General features: G+C 46.5%; 1 protein-coding gene across 1 annotated transcript; it reads left to right on the forward strand.

Moving 5' to 3' along the window:
• Positions 1-15: 15 nt before the first annotated feature.
• LOC140908503 (uncharacterized) lies at positions 16-22080 on the forward strand. The gene is made up of 2 exons (XM_073335740.2): positions 16-18969; positions 19690-22080. The coding sequence occupies exons 1-2, from the start codon at positions 18919-18921 to the stop codon at positions 20632-20634; spliced, it is 996 nt and encodes a 331-aa protein (XP_073191841.2). The 5' UTR covers positions 16-18918; the 3' UTR covers positions 20635-22080.
• The last annotated feature ends 1020 nt before the right edge of the window (positions 22081-23100 follow it).

Consider the following 23100-nt stretch of genomic DNA (forward strand, 5'->3'; position numbering starts at 1 on the left):
TGGGACTTTTTGTTGGCATCCTTTCATCTGCAAGAGACGGTGGGAATTGCGTCCTATGCTGTAGATGGTTTGCAATGCGTCATGTGACTGAATAGTCCAATCCAAGATTTGCATGATCTTTGGCAGTTATTGCAAATGTCTGTATCTTGGTTGGGAGCTGCTTGCTTCCTACCAGCTCTTTTCTTTTCTTGGGACTGGAAGCAATCTAAATGTGGTGAGTTTTGGTGTAAGTAATCTTTTTATCACAAAATCTAGTTTGTCTGGGTCACAAGACAGACTGGAGAGTCTAAGAGGACTGTCTGTGACTTCATGATAAGACTGGTATAGTGATCCAGGAGTATCACATTTGTCCCTGGCGTGGTGAAATCTAATTTATAGAACACACCACCAATTTGGGGTGTCTTCCCTGTTTCCTGACAGTCTGCCCTGAGGTAGCCACTCAGGAGAACTCCAGACAGCGTGACAATTGGCATAGTCTTGGCAGGATTCGCTTGTCACAGATAAACTGAGTTGACCTCTTAAAAGTTTAATTTGGTGGAGAGTTTTAAGGGTTAAAGATTAGTCACGATGAGTGAATCGTGTTGTATGAGGGCCTTGACACAAAAGACCTTGAAAAAATTATGTAAAAATAGGGCAATATCCCATAAAAAGAGAGCCTTAGATGAGGAACTGAGAGCTTTGCACATAGACTTTGGCCAAGCAGCAAAGTTTGAACACCCCCTACCTCAGCTGCCGCAGAGATTGCCGCAATGGAACTGGTTCAGCTAAAGCTCCTGGAAGCCCAGAAAGAACATGAGCACCAGATACTGATGGTGGAACTCCAGATCAAGAAGAAAGAAACCGAGGAGGTTGAGAAGAAAGCCTACCAAAGACACGAAGCCACCACTGAAATTGAGGAGAAAGCTCACGGAAGACACATTGAACAACTAGAAGCTGAGGAAAGAGCACCACAGAAACAGAGGTAAGCTCACATGTTGCAGCTCAATGTCCTGGAGCAGCACCAGGAGGAGCCTCAGACCATGAGCACATCCCCTTTCACCAGAAAGGAGTGGGAGAAAGCCTGCCCAATTTATCAAGAGACTGACTGTATTGAGGAGTAACTCAATCTTTGAGAGACTGTGTGGGATCCACAAGATAATTAATTGATCTTTAAATATTCATGGTAAATAGGCCCAATGGCCTGTGATGGGATGTTAGAGGGGGTGGGATCTGAGTTACTACAGAAAATTCTTTCCTGGGTATCTGGCTGGTGAATCTTGCCCATATGCTCAGGGTTCAGTTGATCGCCATATTTGGGGTCGGGAAGGAATTTTCCTCCAGGGCAGATTGAAGAGGCCCTGGAGGTTTTTTGCCTTCCTCTGAAGCATGGGCCATGGGTCACTTGCTGGAGGATTCTCTGCTCCTTGAAGTCTTTAAACCACGATTTGAGGACTTCAGTAGCTCAGACATAGGTGAGAGGTTTTTCGCAGGAGTGGGTGGGTGAGATTCTGTGGCCTGCATTGTGCAGGAGGTCAGACTGGATGATCATAATGGTCCCTTCTGACCTTAGTATCCATGAATCTATGAATAAAGAGATGTCTATCTTCTTAACTAAGTTGACTGGGAAAGCCAAACAGCGTGATGTAGGGTTTTTTTTCAATATATCATTCATTAATGACCTGGAGAAAGAATTGAATAGTAAGCTGACAATATTTGTATTGGCACCAAATTAGTTAGGTTAATCCAGTCAGGGCAGGATTTGATGAGCCAGTCCAGAAGGACCTACCAAAATTAGTAACCAGTATATACATGAGGAAGATACCATACATTGGAAGGAAAAACTGAAGCCTATTCAAGTACATTGACTGGTTCTGAGCTAAGTGCAGTCTCAATAAAAAGATCTGTACCATTAAGGAGATGTCAGTAAGGACATCTGTTCAAATCACAGCAGAATCAGAGGCAGAATATTAGAATGTCACTGTGTTATGCCTCCTCCTCTGGGGACACCACATCTCGACAGACAGAGAAGGAAAAGTGCCAAGAATATCACCAAAAATTAAAATCAAAAGCATCCACAAAATTCCCTATGAAAAGAGGTGCATAAAATAATCGTACAGAGAAGATCAGCCCCTGTTCACCATGTGTCACAGACCAGTGACAAGAGGGTGCGTGATGAACCAGAAAAGAAACTAATTTAAAAATAAGAGGAATTGTCTCAGATTAACCTCTGGGACTCATTCCTTCAGGCTACAGGTCTGACAAATAGCAGTACCAGAAAGATTTTGAAAAGGTTAAAGCATGAAATTAAAATGGCCATTTGTCACCTTGTTTTAGGGCTTGCCTCTGAGGCTTGGGGAGAAAATTCCCTCTACAATGTAGAATTGCATGAAGTAAATATCCCATTGGAGGTTTTACATGTTCTTCTGAAGTATCCAGCATTGAACAACATAAAATCGGAGACTGGGCTAGGCAGACCAATATGGCAGATTCTGTGTGTACCGTTTTACAAATAAGCTTTGATCTCTGAATGAAATGCCCATTTGTTGTAACACATTTTATGCTATTTTCAGAAACAGAGAAATGTTCCCTTTTGCAGATGTTCCCGGTGCCACATTTTATTCCTTTGTTGATTGGATGAAATACTCCGATGAACATGTAGAGATCTTCTCAATATTCTGCGCATACTTTAGAAACAAAGAGTTGCCATTACCAAAAAAAAGGCATGACAGTAAAGCCAAAGCTTTATTGATAAAGTTCCAGTTCTGCAAACCATATACGCAACGGATTACAGTAATCTCTGTGCAGAGAGACGGCGCAAGGCTGCCACTTAAGATTCATTTAGACCCTATTTTGAGGACTTAAGTAGGACTCAGGGCTTTGCCTACACTGGACTTTCATCGGTAAAACTTTTGTCATTCAGGACTGTGAAAAAAACACACCCGAACGACAAAAGTTTTACCGAGGAAAAGTGCTGGTATGAACAGTACTTTGTCGTCAGGAGAGCTCTCCTGCCAACAAAGCTACCGCCACTCATTGGGGGTGGAATTTTTTTGCTGGTGGGAGAGCTGTCTCCTGCCGACAAAGAGTGGCTACAGCGGTGTCTCTAAAAGGTATGTAGTGTAGACATAGCCTTAAATTCACCATCAAACCAGGGGTGAATTTCAGCCATTGTGAGTACTGATTTCAGTTGAACTACTTGCAAGTGCTACTCGTGAGTAAGTCTTGCAGAATCAAACCTACAGTAATTGCAAGAAAGCACAGCTCCGTGAATTTAAAGGAACTAAAATTAATAAACAAAATATTTTAATCTCCATCTCTGGTTTTGTTGACTTGGATTCAGACCCATGGTATTCTAAGAGCCGGGAGGAAGTACCTGAGTGTATGCAAGGCATTGGTAAGACCACTGATTGGGCGATGGGTCCAATTCCGCTGTCCGCACTTTAAAAAGAAAAAAGCTTCAGGAATGATTGAAGGTCTGGACAACATGTCTTATACTGAAAATCAAAATCAATCCATACAACTTATTAAAGAGAAGGTTAAGGAGTAGTTTGATCAGTCTGAACATGCCAGCATAGGGAGAAGTTATCTGATCTTAACGAGCTCAATGTGTAGCAAACAAAGGCATAACAAGATCTGACTGGGAGGTGATGTTCAAGGTAGAAATAAGGAACTCACATTTCACTGTGATGGTAAGTAATGTGATACAGGAGGGCCCGGGAGCCGTGGGAGAGTGCTAGAGGGGAAATATATAAGGTCAAGGCTAATTAAGGCATGGTTCCCTATAGACTAGGGAAGGTGGCTGCAGGTTAATTGGAGCACCTGCAGTCAATTAAGGCCCTGTTAGGAACCTAATAAAACCCCCTGCATCAGGCAGACAGAGGAGGAGGAAGGTGAGAGGACTGGACCTTGGAGGTGAGTTGAGAGATTTGGAAGACCTGAGAATTGAAGTAAGGGAGACCCTGCCCAGCAGGACAGGGGGACTCCCTTCCCCCCCAGCATCTAAGGACCAAGGGTAACTCCACCTAAGGGGGACAAGGGTAAGAAACCCACAGGAGTTGAGAGGGGCTGGGACTCAGAGCAAGGAGCAAACTCAGATCCCTCCCTCACTTCTCTCCTCTACCACCTTCTCGGACTAATAGCGGGGCCCTCGGCACCCAAGAGTAGGGGCAAAGGGTGGCATCTTAGCTCCCCGCCAAGAAAAGCGCAGGACCCACCAGACTAAAATCAGCCATCTTGCTACACATGGTGTCAGCAGTGGGATTTCTGTGCCATGAACATAGTCCAGGGGGGTCACAACCAGCCTGCCTCAAGATGGAGGACGTGGTCAAAGCACTGGTGCAAGTCACTGCCACCCAGCAGGAGGCTACCTGGGTCCAGGCAGCTGCCCAGCAGGAGGTAATGCGGCTGCAGCAAGAGACCAATCGCCTGCTGATGATCCAGGCCACCCAAGATCGGGCACCCATGCTGCAGGAACTAGTGAACCAGTTGAAGGCCCTTACAGAGAGGAGGCATGGGTATGATGGGACGTAGACCATACGGGCCAGCTACTGTCTGCAGAAAATGACCAGAGAGGATGACGTGGAGGCATACCTCCTGGCCTTCGAGAGGACAGCCCTGCGGGAGGCCTGGCCCCGAGACCAGTGGTCAGGCATACTCACCCCATTTTTGTGTGGGGAGGCCCAGAAGGCCGACTATGATATGACTGCAGAGGAGGCGGCAGATTACCCCCGACTGAAGGCGGAGATCCTGGCCAGGACAGGGGTAATGATGGCCCTGTGAGCCGGGAGTTTCCATGAATGGCAGTACTGCAAAGACAAGACACCACGATCACAACTATTTGACCTAATTCACCTAGCCTGGAAGTGGCTATGCCTGGAGGCTCTCAGCTCAGAGAAAACGATGGAGCTACTGGTGCTGGACCACAATCTGAGGGGACTACCCTCGGGCCTCCGAGCCTGGATAGGCCAGAATGACTCCTCCACCTGTGATGAACTGGTCACCCTCGTCAAGAGACAACTGGCAGCCTGTGAACTGTTCAAAACCCCAGGAGGTGGAACACGGCAAGTACACCAGGCCGGTAAAAATGAACGGCATCCAGACCATAGCTTTGGTGGACTCTGGAAGTTAGTGGGGCAAGACCAACTGAGCCGGGCCAAGAGCACTGGAGTGACGTGTCCATGGCACAGTAAATTTCTACCCCACAATTCTAATACGGATTGAGATCCAGGGAAATACAACCAAGATGACTGCAGGGGTGGTCCCCAAGCCCCCCTATCTGGTCTTAATTGGCAGTGTATGGAGAGACTTTGGCAAACCAGTAAAGTGCCTCAAGCCACTATGGCTTATTGCTAAAAGCAGCCAAGTCAGCAGGCTGTAAATTAGCCATGTCAGCAGGCTTAGCTTAACCAAGGCAGGAGGGGAGGGGGGGTTTTGGGTGCCACAGAGAGGGCAGCTTGACCCTGCGTCCTTCCTGATAAGTGCTTGAGAATAAGTAAAGTTTAGTTTTAAGTGAAAGCACTCTTGTGTTGTCTTATTTGTTCCAGCCATCTATCGGTCGGCTGTGTCTCCCCTGATTTATTTCCTGACACCACCTCACACAGAGTAAAAGTTACTAGGAGCTTGGGGTTGAAAGAACCCCGGGTAACAGAATTTGGAGGCCCCAGCGAGGATTGGTGGAGAGGAAGGAGACGGACGGTACAAACAGTTTGTAGTTTGTCCATTGCAATAGGAGGTAAAAGACGGCGCCGTGGGGTCGCTCCCTACAAGTTCCCATGTCGCAGTTCGCGAGTTAATTTACGGATACATTCCATTACTGGGACTCAGAACTCAGGCTGATTGCCTGCTCAAGTGGAGAAATTATGTCCAGAGACAGGGAACCAACTCCAGGACACAGCCCCAAAGATCAGAGCTGCCAGTCTTTAACACTCTGCCAGTGACACCGTGGAGAAACTGGAGTCCCTCAGGTGGACCTGATTCTGACTAGCCATCAGGAAAAGTCCATCTGTTGTATTGGGAGTGGTGAGCACTGAATGTGTAGAGTGTGCATTCTGTTTTGGTGATTGTTAAGAAATAGAGGTTATGTAGTATATCACTATGTAAGGCTCTTTCACTGGTAAAAGACCCCGTAAATCCACAAAAGATTAAGCCCTGAGTCCCCAGGGAAAGGGAGTCCACAGGAAATGGGTACTTGCCCAGAGCCCATGGAGGAGTAGAGCCCAGACCCACAGAGGGGTAAAGTTAGGTGCTTTTTGCCTGGAGCCCTAGGAACTGGGGGAAAAGGTGGGTGCCCTTGAATGTGTGAGTAACAGAGAATTCAGTGGAGACACTGCAGGCAGCCTAAAGGCTTTCGGACTGAACTGATAGAGTCTAACACAGTAAACAATAGCAAAGTACCTGTGCCTTCTGTCAGAAAGGGTCGCTACCTATCTGGCAGAATGACCACTCCAGAGCAAGAAGAGAGAAAGGGAACAAAGAAAAGGGACCAGGAAGGGTGGAGGCTAATTGAGGAACCCACCCTCTTTGCTAAATTGTTAGTGGGACAAAGCCTGTGCCCATGGGAAGGGGCGGTTCAGGGAGGAAAGCAGGATCAGGCCCAGACAAGCAGGCAGGCAACAGATAAAGAGAGTGAGAAATTAACTCTGCAGAGGCTGGAGGGAATTAAGCAGTTGAACCTTGTACAAATGTTAACAGAAAAAGAATTCTTGGTTTCTTTGCAGCCATTCTGAAGGAAAAATGGGCCTTTTTCCAAAGGAATGTTTGTAAATAAGACAGGCAAAAAGACAGTCTGCTTTGAATCATTTGACTGAACAATTTAGTCAAATTTGCCAAAAGGACATAAAGGGGTTTCTATTGGAACTTACCTGACCCCAAATATATATCAATGTAATCTATGTACAGCTGTGTAAAAATTAAAGCAGTGTAAAGAGTTTCAGATAAATTGTGGTTTGGTTTGGTTTTAAATAACACCACTAAAAAGCCATCTGAATCTTTCATTCAAAGTTGCAAAACTGAGAAACCCTCTTTTGCCAGACAAAGGTGACTCCTGTTGTTTGGCTGTGGTATTTAGCATTTAACCCTTAAGGTACCTCAATGTGCCCCATGACCCTTGCCTATTTCAATAGCAAATAACAAATAGCAAACAGTTCAATATTTTTTTTAAAAGACCCAAGTCCTCGCTGCAACAGGACAGTCAAACCCAGGAGAATGGGGAGAAATTCTGGATCCTTTTTTTTGGTAACAAAATAACAGATAAGAGCTGTAGTATAAGAAGTTTAAAAAAAAAAAAAAGACACTACCCCTCTGGAGCAACAGCAGGGGTGAGGTGCACAAAAATAAGGAAGCAACATTAGAAACACTGAGCCTTAAGGTGGCTCTGAGTAATCAGACTGTCACTTTGAAAAAGGTACATGAAAACTGTGTGAGCACAAAAGAAACTGTTACACCTTATGTAAAAATTGATATGGCTAATATAATGTTATAGAAGTTAAACTATGAAAGGAATGTGCATTTTTCCCAGGACATGTGCAGTGTATATTGTAAAAGGGGTAAAAGAAATGCAAACAAAACATGCTACTTAACTAAAATCCTATTAGGGCTCTAAAGGGAGCCACAGTAGTTTGTGTTTTCTTTTTCAGAACACTGTGAGTTTTGGAAGCAGAAGTTGAAAGTGAAAAGAAATCAAAACTCTGGTGGAAGTTGATTGTGTCCCCTTTTAAGAGAGGGTCTCTGACCTGCTGATGGCTTTGGATCCAAAAGCAAGCCAGAAAGTGTCTTTGAAAATGCAAATTACCTTACTGATAGAGGAAGGTGGAAAAAGAAGTCAAACTTAAAAATAAGAGAGGGACAGGGTAACCCTAAGTAGGAAAAATATTCTTTTTGTGTGTGTATGCAGTGCTGAAATCTGAAGTTTTTAATAGATTTGATGTTAATATTAAACATTGGGATAAATTTAATGTTAAGAAGTATCCCTGTAACAATGGATAGTGTGTATGATTTTTGTGTAACCCTTCTGCCCGTCAGAGTTGGCAGCAACAAGGGCCAGGTTCAATATCTAGGGGATCCATTCCAATAACACAATGCAAACCGGCTCAAGCACCCACCCAGTGACCTGGGACAAATATATACCACCCCCGCTGGGCGCCTCGAAGAGGCAATACTTCCCCTCTCGCAAGCACATAGTCTGAGTGTAGCAAAAAGCCTTTTAATAAGAGAGAGAAACAATGTGGCATTATGTTGGGGAAACATCACCAACAGGATTCATAACACAACCCATGAGCAAAAAACGCTCCCCAAGCAAATTGGGGCATGCCCCTTTCCCTTTGGTTCTTGAGTCCAGCAACCCCAAATCACCCAAAGTCCCAAAAGTCCAATGACCCAAAAGTCTCTGTCCCTGGTCAGGGCAGCCCCAGAGTTCGAAAGTTTATCTGCGGAGCTTTACCTCCCAACCTGGGTGGAGATGGGACGGAGGTAAGAGGCACCTTACATGATCTGAAGCTGACTGCCCCACAGCTCCATAGGCCTTCGCTCCGCTCCGCTAGCCGCCCCACGAACTGCTTCACCAGCCGGTCCACAAACTGCTCCACGTCCCACCAGCGGCTCCCACTGTCCTACGAACTGCTCCACCAGCCTGTCCACAAGGCACTCTAGCCATCCCGCAAACTGCTCCACAATATATCTTCAGGATCCCCCATTACTTAACACAACGCTCAATGATTTCAGCTCTTAGGTGAATTCAGCTTGTAGTAGGGGAGCCTCAGTGCTGGTGCACCATTAGCCCAAAGTGAGCTCAGCAGCCTGTAACTAGACTTCTAATGAAATCAAAATTAGCTCTGATATTCCACAGTGGAGAGAGGAGGAAGTGCAATTAGCATGTAAGGCCCTTACCAAGGGGCCCATGCCACTAAGTATTAATACTTATCCCCAGCCTCTTTCAATTCAGAGAGTTTTGGAACCCATGACCCTTGCCTAGCGAGTGCTACTTAGTTGATGGTGAGTCCCTCCATCATAACAAAAGGCCAAGTACAGTTCCAAGCACAGTTCCCATAATCAGGGTAATAACAATGTATTCTTCCTGCCCCAATAACAGAGACACTGGGGATCCCACAGCAGCCAAAGTGACCATTTGGGCAGCTATGGCCTCATTCTAGGCGGGGTGGGTGTGCCTATGCAAATGAGATCGGCCCCTGAAGTTCTTTTCCACAACTTGCCACACCTCACCACCAGATGTCAGGGTGGAGCTCATCCTGACACTGCTTACATCTGAAAAAACCTTTAAGGTCATATGGTAATGATGCTTCTCAACTATTACCTATGAATACACTTAAAACTTAGCACAGCAGAAAGAATATTACAAACTTGGTCTGCTGTATAAGAAGAAAAACTGAGGTACACCACCTCATGAACTTAATAACTGAACAGTGGAATAATTTCCCCTAAACCCTTAAAAGGTAGGAGCCATTGAAACCTAGCCTGCCTATAGAACAAAAACACAGGAAAGTATGGGGGTAATTTCTCTGTTTTGCCTGCTATATGGTCTTGGGATGCGTCAGGCAAGGTATTTCCAGTAGAGATAAGGAGGTGTTAGTACCATTATACAAGGCACTGGTGAGACTTCATCTGGAATACAGTGTGCAGTTCTGGTCTCCCATGATTAAGAAGGATGAATTCAAACTGGAACAGGTACCTGTCTTATGAAAGGAGACTCAAAGAGCTTGGCTTGTTTAGCCTAACCAAAAGAAGGCTGAGGAAAGATATGATTGCTGTCTATAAATATATCAGAGGGATAAATACCAGGGAGGGAGAGGAATTATTTAAGCTCTGTACCAATGTGGACACAAGAACAAATGGATATAAACTGGCCATCAAGAAGTTTAGACTTGAAATTAGACAAAGGTTTCTAACCATCAGAGGAGCGAAGTTCTGGAACAGCCTTCCAAGGGGAACAGTAGAGGCAAAAGACATATCTGGCTTCAAGACTAAGCTTGATAAGTTTATGGTGGGGATGGTATGATGGGATAGCCTAATTTTGGCAATTAATTCATCTTTGACTATTAGCGGTAAATAGGCCCAATGGCCTGTGATGGGATGTTAGGTGGGGTCGGAAAGGAATTTTCTTCCAGGGCAGATTGGCAGAGGCCCTGGGGGTTTTTTGCCTTCCTCTGCAGCATGGGGCATGGGTCACTTGCTGGAAGATTCTCTGCACCTTGAAGTCTTTAAACCACGATTTGGGAACATCAATATCTCAAACATAGGTTAGGGGTTTGTTACAGGAGTGCGTAGGTATGATTCTGTGGTCTGCGTTGTGCGGGAGGTCAGACTAGATGATCATCATGGTCCCTTCTGATCTTAAAGTCTATAATTCAATCAGCAAGGATATTTGTGAAAGGAATGGATATTTTAAGCAATAATCTGCCACCCCAAAAGGGGTAGAAACATGTTCCTTTTGTCTTTCAGAGAATCAGGAAAAGCTGGTACCAGCTAAAGAGCAACCCAGAATACCATGGATCTACTGTCGCAACAAAGACTGTGTTTTGTGTTTTATGTTTTGTCTTGTGTTGTTTGTCTTGTTGCTAGCATTGTTGTGTATTGTGTTACAAAAAAGGAAATACTACATTAGGCAGAAAAGGATTACCAAGCATTTTAACTGTATTTATAGAAACGCCAGTCTGTTAACAGGGAAACATCCTTAGGTGGTAAAGGCACATTTAAAAGCAAACTATGCATGAGACACAAGGTGTATCTGTTGGTGGGAATAAAAGGATGGACATAAAAAGTTTTAAAGCACAAAGTGAAATTACCAACGGGAAAAAAGGGTTTGTAAAAACATTGGTTACTAAAAGACTAAGACTTGCCAATTATTACTTCTTAGTTAACTTCCAGCATGCAAGCCCAGCTGAATGCACCTGGGTGTTGTATGACATTGGATATAAGGAAAGAAAGGCCTTTCTTTATAGCTGCCCTAATACTATCTCAATGTGAACGACTGAAGGCTATTGGATTTTGCCTGGCAGCCAGGAGGGGTGGGTAGCCTAAAGAAAAGGCTCTCAAGAATTGTACTGAACTGCTTTGGGTGGAACTGGATTAGAAGTTGGAGTGCGGGATGCTACTAACATAGAGGTATTGGCAGACAAATGAAGTTATGCTATAAATGTTTCTGTCATATTATAGCAATTAGGGGATGTGATTTCAAATTTCAGGTACCAGAATTTAAATATAGTCAGTTAAAAGTGTCTTATACTTTGTATTCTATTGTAAAACCTGTGCCCCTTGGAATGGATTTAACTGCTTTACAAATATTGCTTGTACACCCTGATTTACAGAACCAGTTACATACTGCAAAACAGGAAGGGCGCAGAGTCATGGTTACTGTGCATCATAATGCCAATGAAATTAAACGGGTATTTGCAAGAATTGGCCAGGACCTGTGGCACCACTGGTGGGAAGTATTATTGGGATGGTCCCCCACTGGTACAGGTGTCCTGAATTTGGCCCTACATCCCATCATGGTAATCTTGGGGTGCCAAATAGTAGTGGGTTTTGTTACCAGCCTAATGACATGCTGGATATAGTGCAAAATCCGGCAATTGCAAGTCCCCTGACAGATGAGTCAGTGGTTACTGCCACCGGTACTCGTACCCCTGGATAAGGAACATATCGAACTTGTCGCCCCTCCCTCAACTAGGAAAGGAGGCTAAGGCAATCGCTTGTCACTTGCTATGCTGGTGTGCTAAGTATGGGATGCAACAAGAAGATAATTTGCTCGGTCTCGGCTGAGAGCCTTGAGCTTTCGTTGGCTCTCAATTCAGGTGCATCCAGAAAAGGTGTGACAGCGATCATGTAAAGGCCCCCTTGTGTGAAAGGTGACCTTTAAGGAGGGGAAACTGTATGGGGAGACTTCGGCAAACTAGTAAAGTACCTGAAGCCACTATGGCTTATTGCTAAAAGCAGCCAAGTCAGCAGGCTGTAAATTAGCCAAGTCAGCAGGCTTAGCTTAACCAAGGCAGGGGGTGGGGGGGGTTGGGTGCCACAGAAAGGGCAGCTTGACCCTGGTCCTTCCTGATAAGAATTGTGTTGAAGTTGCTGATACATGCATCTTAGAAGAGCAGGATGTGCCCCAGGAATGTCTATTGGGGCCTCAAGGCTGCAAACTCTGGAAAAACCCACACCTGGTTAATTGATAATCAGAAGGAGCCTCTTGCTTGCCCGTTGGAACTTCTTGCTTAACAAGTTTTCTTTAAGGGACATGTCATTCTGTTACTAATGTATAAATAAGGGGGAAAAGTTTGAGGTAGTGGGACTCTTCAGGACTGGACTCTCCCTCTAGATGCATCTTGTGTTCCCCACTAGCAGACGGGCTGCCGCTGTGTCACTCGAGAGCCACACTCAGCTTTGGTAATGATCAAGGGCTGGGGGTGTTTTACTAACCTGTTGCAGACGTCTGTATAAGGGCTTGAGACTAAGTAAAGTTTAGCTTTAAGTGAAAGCACTCTTGTGTTGTCCTGTTTGTGCCAGCCATCTATCGGTCGGACGGTCGTGTCTCCCCTGATATATTTCCTGACACCACCTCGCACAGAGTAAAAGTTACCAAGAGCTTTGGGTTGAAAGAACCCCGGGTAACAGCAGGGACTTTCCTGGGTTCGAGAGCTTACTTCCCTGCATCGAGTTAGGGGAGGGAAGTAAACCCCGAGCAAAGTCTGAGGTGCCCATGAATGACCCTACCACAATTTTTGCTGGGTTTTCCCCAGAATTATTTTCATCCCCTGGAAAATCTCAGAAATCCAAACAGGAAAGGAGGGCAGACAAAAGACTAGGAACCAGGATTTTGGCAGCAAACCAAGGAGGAGGTCCCGGGGAGACCCAGAGCACGAGCAGAAGCACCCCAAGAGAAGGAGGGGAGCCCATTCCAATAGAATCAGGCCAGATCAGTCCCGCACACAACTGTTTTGGGCAGGACCAACCCGATGACCCCCTGTATGCGAACGTGAGGGGGGAGATAGTAGAGGTAAATGGCGTGTCAGTCGAAGGGGAAACCAAAGGCCCAGGGCCCGACTATATGATCAAGCAGGATCTGTTGTACCGGGTAGTGCCAATATGGGGGGAAGTAGTAGAACAGAAGGGCCGTATTAGAGTTAGCTCACAGCCATCTGTTTGGGGGACATTTAGGTGTAGACAAGACCCTGGATAGAGTCCTAAGGAGGTTCTACTGGCCAAAGGTACGGGTAGAAGTCCAGCGCTATTGCACCTCCTGCCCAGAGTGCCAGCTGCATAGCTCCCAACCTCAGTTAAGGGCCCCGTTGGTACCCTTGCCTGTAATTGAAGTACCTTTTGAAAGGATAGCAATGGATCTAGTGGGCCCTCTAGAAAGAACGGCCCAGGGCCACCGAAGCTACACTGTACTCCGAAGCCATTCCTTTAAGAAACCCCACATCCAAGGCAATTGCAAAAGAACTGGTGCAGGTTTTTGCTAGGGTAGGCATCCCTAAGGAGATCCTGACAGACCAAGGGACTTATGTACCCTGCTCCACATCCAAGCCTTGCGAACCTCAGTCTACCATCCCCAAACAGATGGTCTGGTTGAGTGATTTAACCAAATTCTCAAGAGCATGATCCGAAAGGTGGTGGCCCAAGACGGAAAAGACGGGGATACCCTCCTCCCATACCTGATGTTCACAATACGAGAAGTTCCCCAAGCATCTACTGGATTCTCCCCCTTCAAGTTACTGTATGGACGCCACCCACATGGCATATTAGACATCGTGAAGAAGGAATGGGAGGAACAACCCAACCCGGGGAAGAATATCATTACACATGTAGACCAGATGAGAGAAAGAATAGCCCAAGTGACCTCCATAGTATGAGAGCATTTGGAAAAAGCACAAGAGTCCCAACGAACCTACTACAGTTGTCTGGCAAAAACACGAAAATTTCAACCAGGAGAATGGATGCTGGTGCTGGTACCAATAAGTAGAAAATAAGCTCCTGGCCAGTTGGCATGGACCCTATGAGATCGTGGAAGCTATTGGGGAGGTGAATTATAAGGTGAAGCAGCCAGACCACCGAAGGCCAGAGCAGATATACCACATCAACTTACTGAAACCCTGGCATGATCGGGAGACGTGCCTGACCATCCTGCTGGTTCCATCCCAGGCAGATGGCCCACAAGGGCAGGTAAAGATATCCTCCAAATTAGCCCCAGAACAATGAACAGAGGTTGTTGAAATGATCCAGAGGAACCAAGACGTGTTTTCCACACAACCAGGCCGTACGACTCTGATCCAGCGCCACATCGTCACCTATCCCAGAGCAAGGGTGACAATAAAACCCTATCGCGTACCAGAGGCAAAAAGAGAAGAAATTAGGGCAGAAGTAAAGAAGATGCTGGAACTTGGGGTGATTGAGGAATCACACAGCCGGTGGTCCAGCCCTATTATCTTGGTCCCCAAGCCTGATTGCAGCCTGAGGTTTTGTAATGACTTCCGGAAGTTCAATGAGGTATCCCAGTTCGATGCCTACCCAATACCACGTATTGATGAGCGGGTGGATCAGTTAGGCAAGGCCCAATACTTAACCACCTTGGACTTGACAAAAGGCTACTGGCAGATCCCCCTGGCCGAGGACACCAAGGAAAAAACCACTTTCTCTACACCCGATGGACTTTTCCAATATACCGTCCTCCCTTTTGGGCTCCATGGGGCCCCCGCAACTTTCCAACAATTGATGAACAGATTACTTCGACCCAATGCCAAGTATGCTGCCACCTATTTAGATGATGTGGTAATCCATAGCCCTGACTGGGAGATGCACCTGGGGAAAGTGGAAACAGTACTAGATGCTCTTAGACAGGCTGGCCTCACTGCTAACCCATCCCAATGTGCAATAGGGTTAGCCAAGGCCAGATACCTCGGGTATGTAGTCGGAAGGGGCCTGGTGAAGCCCCAATAGAACAAAGTGAAGGCAATACAGGAATGGCCCCCCCGATCCGCAAGAAGCAAGTCAGAGCATTTTTAGAGATAGTGGGGTACTATCGCTGGTTCATCCCTCACTTCACCACAAGGGCAGCATCTCTGACGGACCTGATAAGAGCTCAGGGCCTGGAGATAGCTAAGTGGACCGAAGCGGCAGAAGAAGCTTTCACAGGCCTAAGGACAGCCCTTTGCAGTCATCCAGTGCTCAGAGCCCCAGATTTTAAAAAGGAATTCATCCTACAAACAGAACCCTCGGAGGTAGGACTTGGGGCCATCCTTTCACAGATGGTGGGGGATGAGGAGCACACAATCCTTTACCTTAGCCGAAAGCTCCTGCCCAGGGAGCAACGATACGCCATAGTAGAAAAAGAATGCCTAGCGGTTAAATGGGCCATGGAGATTCTACGGTATTCATGGGATTCTACCTGCTTGGGCAGCGGTTCACCTTTGTGACAGACCATGCCCCACTCCAATGGATGCACACAAACAAGGAGAGGAATGCACGAGTGACTAGATGGTTTCTATCCCCATAATCTTTCCACTTCCGGATACAACACAGAGCTGGAAGCCAACATGGCAACGCGGATAGCCTGTCACGACAACACTGTCTCTCGTCCCAAGTAGCCCAACCCTGTGGTGTTGAGCGGGGGGTGGGGGTGAAGGGGGGAATGAATATGTGATACAGGAGGGCCAGGGAGCCGTGGGAGAGTGCTAGAGGGGAAATATATAAGGTCAAGACTAATTAAGGTGTGGTTCCCTGTAGACTAGGGAAGGTGGCTGCAGGCTAATTGGAGCACCTGCAGTCAATTAAGGCCCTGTTAGGAACCTAATAAAACCCCCTGCATCAGGCAGACAGAGGAGGAGGAGGAGGAAGGAGAAAGGATGGGAGCTTGGAGGTGTGTTGAGAGATTTGGAAGACCTGAGAATTGAAGTAAGGGAGATCCTGCCCAGCAGGACAGGGAGACTCCCTTCCGCCCAGCATCTAAGGACTGAGGGTAACCCCACCAAAGGGGGACGAAGGTAAGAAACCCACAGGGGTTGAGAGGAGCTGGGACTCAGAGCAAGGAGCAAACCCAGACCCCTCCCCTGCTTCCCTCCTCCACCACCTTCCTGGGCTATTAGCGGGGCCCTTGGCACGCAAGAGCAGGGGCAAGGGGTGGCATCTTAGCTACCTGCCAAGAAAAGCGCAGGACCCACAGGACTAAAATCAGCCATCTTGCCACAGTAACCACATGGTAAGTTCTCCATCGCTTGGAGTCCTTCGGTCAAGACTGGATATCATTCTAAAAGAAATGCTCCAGGTCAGCCACAGTTGTTTGGCTTCAGCGGTTCTCAGACTGTGGGTCGGGACCCTGAAGTGGGTTGCGACACCGTTTGATGAGGTTGCCAGGGCTGGCATTTCTCTTGCTGGAGCCTGGGGGCCGAAGCCCAAGCCCCACCGCCCAGAGCCAAAGCCCGAGGGCTTCAATCTTGGGCGGAGGGGCTCAGGTTGCAGGCCTGCCAGGGGCTGAAGCCCTTGGGCTTTGGCCTCCCCCCTGGGGCTGTAGGGCTCGGACGGGCTCAGGGTTCGGTTCCCGCTCCTGAGGTCGTGTAGCCATTTTTATTGTCAGAAGGGGTCACACTGCAGTAAAGTTTGAGAATCCCTGGGCTAGATGAAGGCATCACCTGCTGAAATCTGTGGCCTTTGTTATACAGGGGGTCAGATTAGATTATCATAATTCTCTCCTTGCCTTAAAAATTGATGAATTTCAGAATAATCCAACTTCGCTTCCCTAATAGAGGTTTCTTTGTTTTAAATTACACGTCAGGGAGATCGTTGACTAATGTGAATAACGTGTGCCTTATCCTTCACTAAAACCTGAATGGTAAGTGTCCAGGTTTATCAGCAGCGTTCAGGTGTGTAGTTGGAGATGCTAGTGTCACCCCATTTGTTGCTCTTGTTTATTAGATCCACTGAGATGAAAAAGTTATAGGTAAACATTAGCAAGGAAGTACTTTTACAACAGGTATTAACAGATTAGATCCATGCTTAGGGGGAGCTTTTATCTTTGTTTAGTTTTGCAGGTATTATGGGCCTGATTCACTACAGCAGTACTCAGTTTCACACTCTCATAAATCAACTATTTTAGAGGAGTTGCACCATCATAAAATTGGACTGAAACACATGGTGAAGTAAGCCCTATTTCTTTTTCTTTTGTTGGCACTAACAATGTCTGACCTCTTTTGATAATGAGATTATGACCGCATTAGTCCCAGCTCCATAATTAATACTGAACAGAGTTTTGTAGTTAAACAAGTCATTCAGCCACTTTGTTATGTATAAAGGTTGCCTAGGTGCAAGGGATCATGAACTAATTTCATTTGGTATGTGCAAACAGAAGATAATCCCAATATACAGTTGCTGCTTTAAAAAAGCTAATTTCCCAAAGCTAAAGACAATCATGAAACTAAGTGGGAGAAAAAAAAATTAAAAGACAAGAAAGCATAATAATTGGGAAGTGCTTAAGAATGCTTTATTACAGTGGCTCTCAACATTTCCAAACTACTGTACCCCTTTCTGATTTGTGTTGAGTACCCCCAAGTTTCACCTCACTTAAAATCTACTTGCTTACAAAATCAGACATAAAAATACAACAGTGTCACAGCCCACTGTTACTGACAAATTGCTTGCGTTCTCATTTTTACCATATAATAATAAAATTAATTGATTGGAATATAAATATTGTACTTACATTTCAGTGTATAGTATATGGAGCAGTATAAACAAGTCATTGTATGAAATTTTTATTTATACTGACTGCCCTGGTGCTTTTTATGTAGTCTGTTATAAAACTAGGCAAATAGCTAGATGAGCTGATTTCCCCCTCAAAGACCTCTGTGTACCCCTATGGACCCTTGGTTGAGAACCACTGCTTTATTAGATGCCCAGAAACACAATTCCACAATCACAGAAAAGGCGCTTTTTTTTTTTTTTGAGGAGGGGGGATTATATATCCTGGCTAAGAGGGGAGATGAAAGCAACCATAAAAATAAATATAGCAAATAGAAAAATGGGGGAGCTGATGGAAATGAGTACAAAATAGCAGCCAAGAAATGCATACAACTGATGGAGGACACTAAAGGTATCAAAAATCTGTGGTCGGTATAGTTAAGGACCATAAGAAGGAATTCATAGAATCATAGACTATCAGGGTTGGAAGGGACCTCAGGAGGTCATCTAGTCCAACCCCCTGCTCAAAGCAGGACCAATCCCCAACTAAATCATCCCAGCCAGGACTTTGTCAAGCCTGACCTTAAAAATATCTAAGGAAGGAGATTCCACCACCTCCCTAGGTAACGCATTCCAGTGTTTCACCACCCTCCTAGTGAAAAAGTTTGTCCTAATATCCAACCTAAATTCTTTAAATATATCAGGAACACATGAAATCTAGCAATGGTATAGGTCTGATACTAGATAAGGATGATAAAAATTTCAATCATGACGTAGAAAAGGTAGAAGTATTCATAAATATTTGTTCTGTATTAAGAAAGAAGCAGGATGCTGTATTCCCATCTTACAGCAATAATTAAATACTTGCTTTTCCATCAGCAACTAGGGTGGATGTTAGAACAACAACTTGATAGCTTAACTTTAATAAGTTAAACATTTTTAAGTCAGCTAACTTGCATTCAAAAACGTAATTAAAAGAATTGGCTGAAGAGCTTTTTGAACTATTAAAGTTGATTTCTAACAATTAGGTACACTGGGGAAGTTCCGGAGGACTGGAAAAAAATAGTGTTCCGCCAATATTTAAAAAGGATAAAGGGGATGACCCACCTAGCTCGAGGCAGATTAGCCTGACCTCAGCCATGAAAAGGCTGATGTGGGATGCAATGAGTAAAGGAGCTGAGAGGTATTAATTCCTCTCGGTGCAGCATTAGTGAGACTGTTACTGGAATACTGTGTCCAGTTCTGGTGGTCTGAATTTTAAAAAGGATGTTGAAAAGTTGGAAGGGGCTCAGAAAATTGCTACAAGAAAGATTTGAGGTATGGAAAACATAGCTTATAGTAAGAGGCTTAAGAAGGTCCATCTATGCAGTTCATCCAAGAGAAAGTAAGAAATGCCTTGATCATGATCTATAAGTATCTACATGAGGAAGAGTGGCATGGAGTCCACTCACTGCAAGCAGCGTTTCCTGCTGGCTGTCCTGGGGATTAGCTCTGCCAGCTTGCGCTCTCCCTCCAGCGTTGTCTTCTCCTGTCTTGTCTCGTTCGGCTGCCCTGTTCACTCCTGGGTCTTCAGCTTCCTCTCTGTGACTTGACCCTTCCAGGAAATTCACAGTCTTTCCAGACCGTCTGTCTGGCTGGTGCCTCCAATGCCCTTGCCACTCCCCAGTGGCTGGTGGGGGAACCCAGGCCCGCCCTCTACGTGGGATTCCAGCCCAGGGACCTTACAAGAAGCTGCCACAGTCCCTGTACAGTCCTTCCCCTGGCTGCTCTTTCCCTGGGCTTCCCCCTTCTCTGGGTTTGCCAGCCTCCAACTCCCTCTTCTCAGGGGCTAAGGTAAATAGGTCCACAGTAATTCTCTTCAATGCACCGCAGTTTATTGAGGAGGAATTACACAAGCGGTAAAAGCATATAACTCCAGTGAGGCTTACGTCTTGCAAACTGCTCTGAGGAAGCTCGTAGTAGGAAGGTGATATGGAAGGAGGGGGTTCAGCTGTTGTGACCTGCACTGGATGTGCCATGTTTGTCTTTCTTCCACAGGACAGAAGCGACTTTGTCTGTACAAAGTGCGAGCTGGTCTCCATATTGGAAGAGAAGATTGAAGGTCTGGAGCAACAGATAACAACCCTGCGCTGCATACGAGAAACTGAGGATTTTCTGGACAAAACTCAGGATAGGCTTCTAGGGGCACAAAGCTCTAAGGATATAGAGCAGGTTGCACAGAGGAGCCAAGAGGCCAGTGAAGAAGCTTGGCAACATGTGACCTCCAGAAGAGGTAAGCGGAATGTCCGGGTTCCAGTAACACAGACACAGGTAACTAACCGCTTTCATGTTCTCTCCACAGGTATCGTTGTGGAGAGTGGACCAGATGATATGTCTGGGGCAAGAAAGCAGAAGGAGACTCCGCTGGTTGGAAGGCATGAGATGCTATGTCCTGAGGTTGGGGGTTCCACGACCACCACTCCCAAGAGGAGAAGGCGGGTGGTGGTGGTCGGGGACTCTCTCCTCCAGGGGACTGAGTCATCTATCTGCCGCCCTGACCAGGAAAACCGAGAAGTCTGTTGCTTGCCAGGGGCTAAGATTCGCGATGTGACAGAGAGACTGCCGAGACTCATCAAGCCCTCGGATCGCTACCCCTTCCTGCTTCTCCACGTGGGCACCAATGATACTGCCAAGAATGACCTTGAGCGGATCACTGCGGACTATGTGGCTCTAGGAAGAAGGATAAAGGAGTTGGAGGCGCAAGTGGTGTTCTCGTCCATCCTCCCCGTGGAAGGAAAAGGCCTAGGTAGGGAGCGTCGAATCGTGGAAGTCAACGAATGGCTACGCAGGTGGTGTCGGAGAGAAGGCTTTGGATTCTTTGACCATGGGATGGTGTTCCATGAAGGAGGAGTGCTGGGCAGAGACGGGCTCCATCTCACGAAGAGAGGGAAGAGCATCTTTGCCAGCAGACTGGCTAACCTAGTGAGGAGGGCTTTAAACTAGGTTCACCGGGGGAAGGAGACCAAAGCCCTGAGGTAAGTGGGAAAGCGAGATACCGGGAGGAAGCACAGGCAGGAATGTCTGTGAGGGGAGGGCTCCTGCCTCATACTGGGAATGAGGGGCGATCAACAGGTTATCTCAAGTGCTTATATACAAATGCACAAAGCCTTGGAAACAAGCAGGGAGAACTGGAGGTCCTGGTGATGTCAAGGAACTATGACGTGATCGGAATAACAGAGACTTGGTGGGATAACTCACATGACTGGAGTACTGTCATGGATGGTTATAAACTGTTCAGGAAGGACAGGCAGGGCAGAAAAGGTGGGGGAGTAGCACTGTATGTAAGGGAGCAGTATGACTGCTCAGAGCTCCGGTACGAAACTGCAGAAAAACCTGAGTGTCTCTGGATTAAGTTTAGAAGTGTGTGCAACAAGAGTGATGTAGTGGTGAGAGTCTGCTATAGACCACCGGACCAGGGGGATGAGGTGGATGAGGCTTTCTTCCGGCAGCTCATGGAAGCTACTAGATCGCATGCCCTGATTCTCATGGGTGACTTTAATTTTCCTGATATCTGCTGGGAGAGCAATACAGCGGTGCACAGACAATCCAGGAAGTTTTTGGAAAGCGTAGGGGACAATTTCCTGGCGCAAGTGCTAGAGGAGCCAACTAGGGGGGGTGCTTTTCTTGACCTGCTGCTCACAAACCGGGTAGAATTAGTGAGGGAAGCAAAAGTGGATGGGAATCTGGGAGGCAGTGACCATGAGTTGGTTGAGTTCAGGATCCTGACGCAGGGAAGAAAGGTAAGCAGCAGGATACGGACCCTGGACTTCAGGAAAGCAGACTTCGACTCCCTCAGGGGACGGATGGCCAGGATCCCCTGGGGGACTAACTTGAAGGGGAAAGGAGTCCAGGAGAGCTGGCTGTATTTCAAGGAATCCCTGTTGAGGTTACAGGGACAAACCATCCCAATGAGTCGAAAGAATAGTAAATATGGCAGGCGACCAGCCTGGCTTAATGGTGAAATCCTAGCGGATCTTAAACATAAAAAAGAAGCTTACAAGAAGTGGAAGGTTGGACATATGACCAGGGAAGAGTATAAAAATATTGCTCAGGCATGTAGGAATGATATCAGGAGGGTCAAATCGCACCTGGAGCTGCAGCTAGCCAGAGATGTTAAGAGTAACAAGAAGGGTTTCTTCAGGTATGTTGGCAACAAGAAGAAAGCCAAGGAAAGTGTGGGCCCCTTGCTGAATGAGGGAGGCAACCTAGTGACAGAGGATGTGGAGAAAGCTGATGTACTCAATGCTTTTTTTGCCTCTGTTTTCACTGACAAGGTCAGCTCCCAGACTGCTGCGCTGGGCATCACAAAATGGGGAAGAGATGGCCAGCCCTCTGTGGAGATAGAGGTGGTTAGAGACCATTTAGAAAAGCTGGATGTGCACAAGTTCATGGGGCCGGACGAGTTGCATCCGAGAGTGCTGAAGGAATTGGCGGCTGTGATTGCAGAGCCATTGGCCATTATCTTTGAAAACTCGTGGCGAACCGGGGAAGTCCCGGATGACTGGAAAAAGGCTAATGTAGTGCCAATCTTTAAAAAAGGGAAGAAGGAGGATCCTGGGAACTACAGGCCAGTCAGCCTCACCTCAGTCCCTGGAAAAATCATGGAGCAGGTCCTCAAAGAATCAATCCTGAAGCACTTGCATGAGAGGAAAGTGATCAGGAACAGCCAGCATGGATTCACCAAGGGAAGGTCATGCCTGACTAATCTAATCGCCTTTTATGATGAGATTACTGGTTCTGTGGATGAAGGGAAAGCAGTGGATGTATTGTTTCTTGACTTTAGCAAAGCTTTTGACATGGTCTCCCACAGTATTCTTGTCAGCAAGTTAAGGAAGTATGGGCTGGATGAATGCACTATAAGGTGGGTAGAAAGCTGGCTAGATTGTCGGGCTCAACGGGTAGTGATCAATGGCTCCATGTCTGGTTGGCAGCCGGTATCAAGTGGAGTGCCCCAAGGGTCGGTCCTGGGGCCGGTTTTGTTCAATATCTTCATAAATGATCTGGAGGATGGTGTGGATTGCACTTTCAGCAAATTTGCGGATGATACTAAGATGGGAGGAGTGGTAGATACGCTGGAGGGGAGGGATAGGATACAGAAGGACCTAGACAAATTGGAGGATTGGGCCAAAAGAAATCTGATGAGGTTCAATAAGGATAAGTGCAGGGTCCTGCACTTAGGACGGAAGAACCCAATGCACAGCTACAGACTAGGGACCGAATGGCTAGGCAGCAGTTCTGCAGAAAAGGACCTACGGGTGACAGTGGACGAGAAGCTGTATATGAGTCAGCAGTGTGCCCTTGTTGCCAAGAAGGCCAATGGCATTTTGGGATGTATAAGTAGGGGCATAGCGAGCAGATCGAGGGACGTGATCGTTCCCCTCTATTCGACATTGGTGAGGCCTCATCTGG

This window comes from Lepidochelys kempii, chromosome 3, assembly GCF_965140285.1.
Source record: "Lepidochelys kempii isolate rLepKem1 chromosome 3, rLepKem1.hap1, whole genome shotgun sequence".
Lineage (NCBI taxonomy): Eukaryota > Metazoa > Chordata > Testudines > Cheloniidae > Lepidochelys > Lepidochelys kempii.

Bases quoted from the DNA above. Each gene is read 5' to 3' on its own strand.
- LOC140908503 (XM_073335740.2), top strand. From the start codon at position 18,919: ATGTTGAAAAGTTGGAAGGGGCTCAGAAAATTGCTACAAGAAAGATTT. The intron at 18,970-19,689 runs GTATGGAAAACA...TTTCTTCCACAG, and splicing joins TGCTACAAGAAAGATTTGAG to GACAGAAGCGACTTTGTCTG.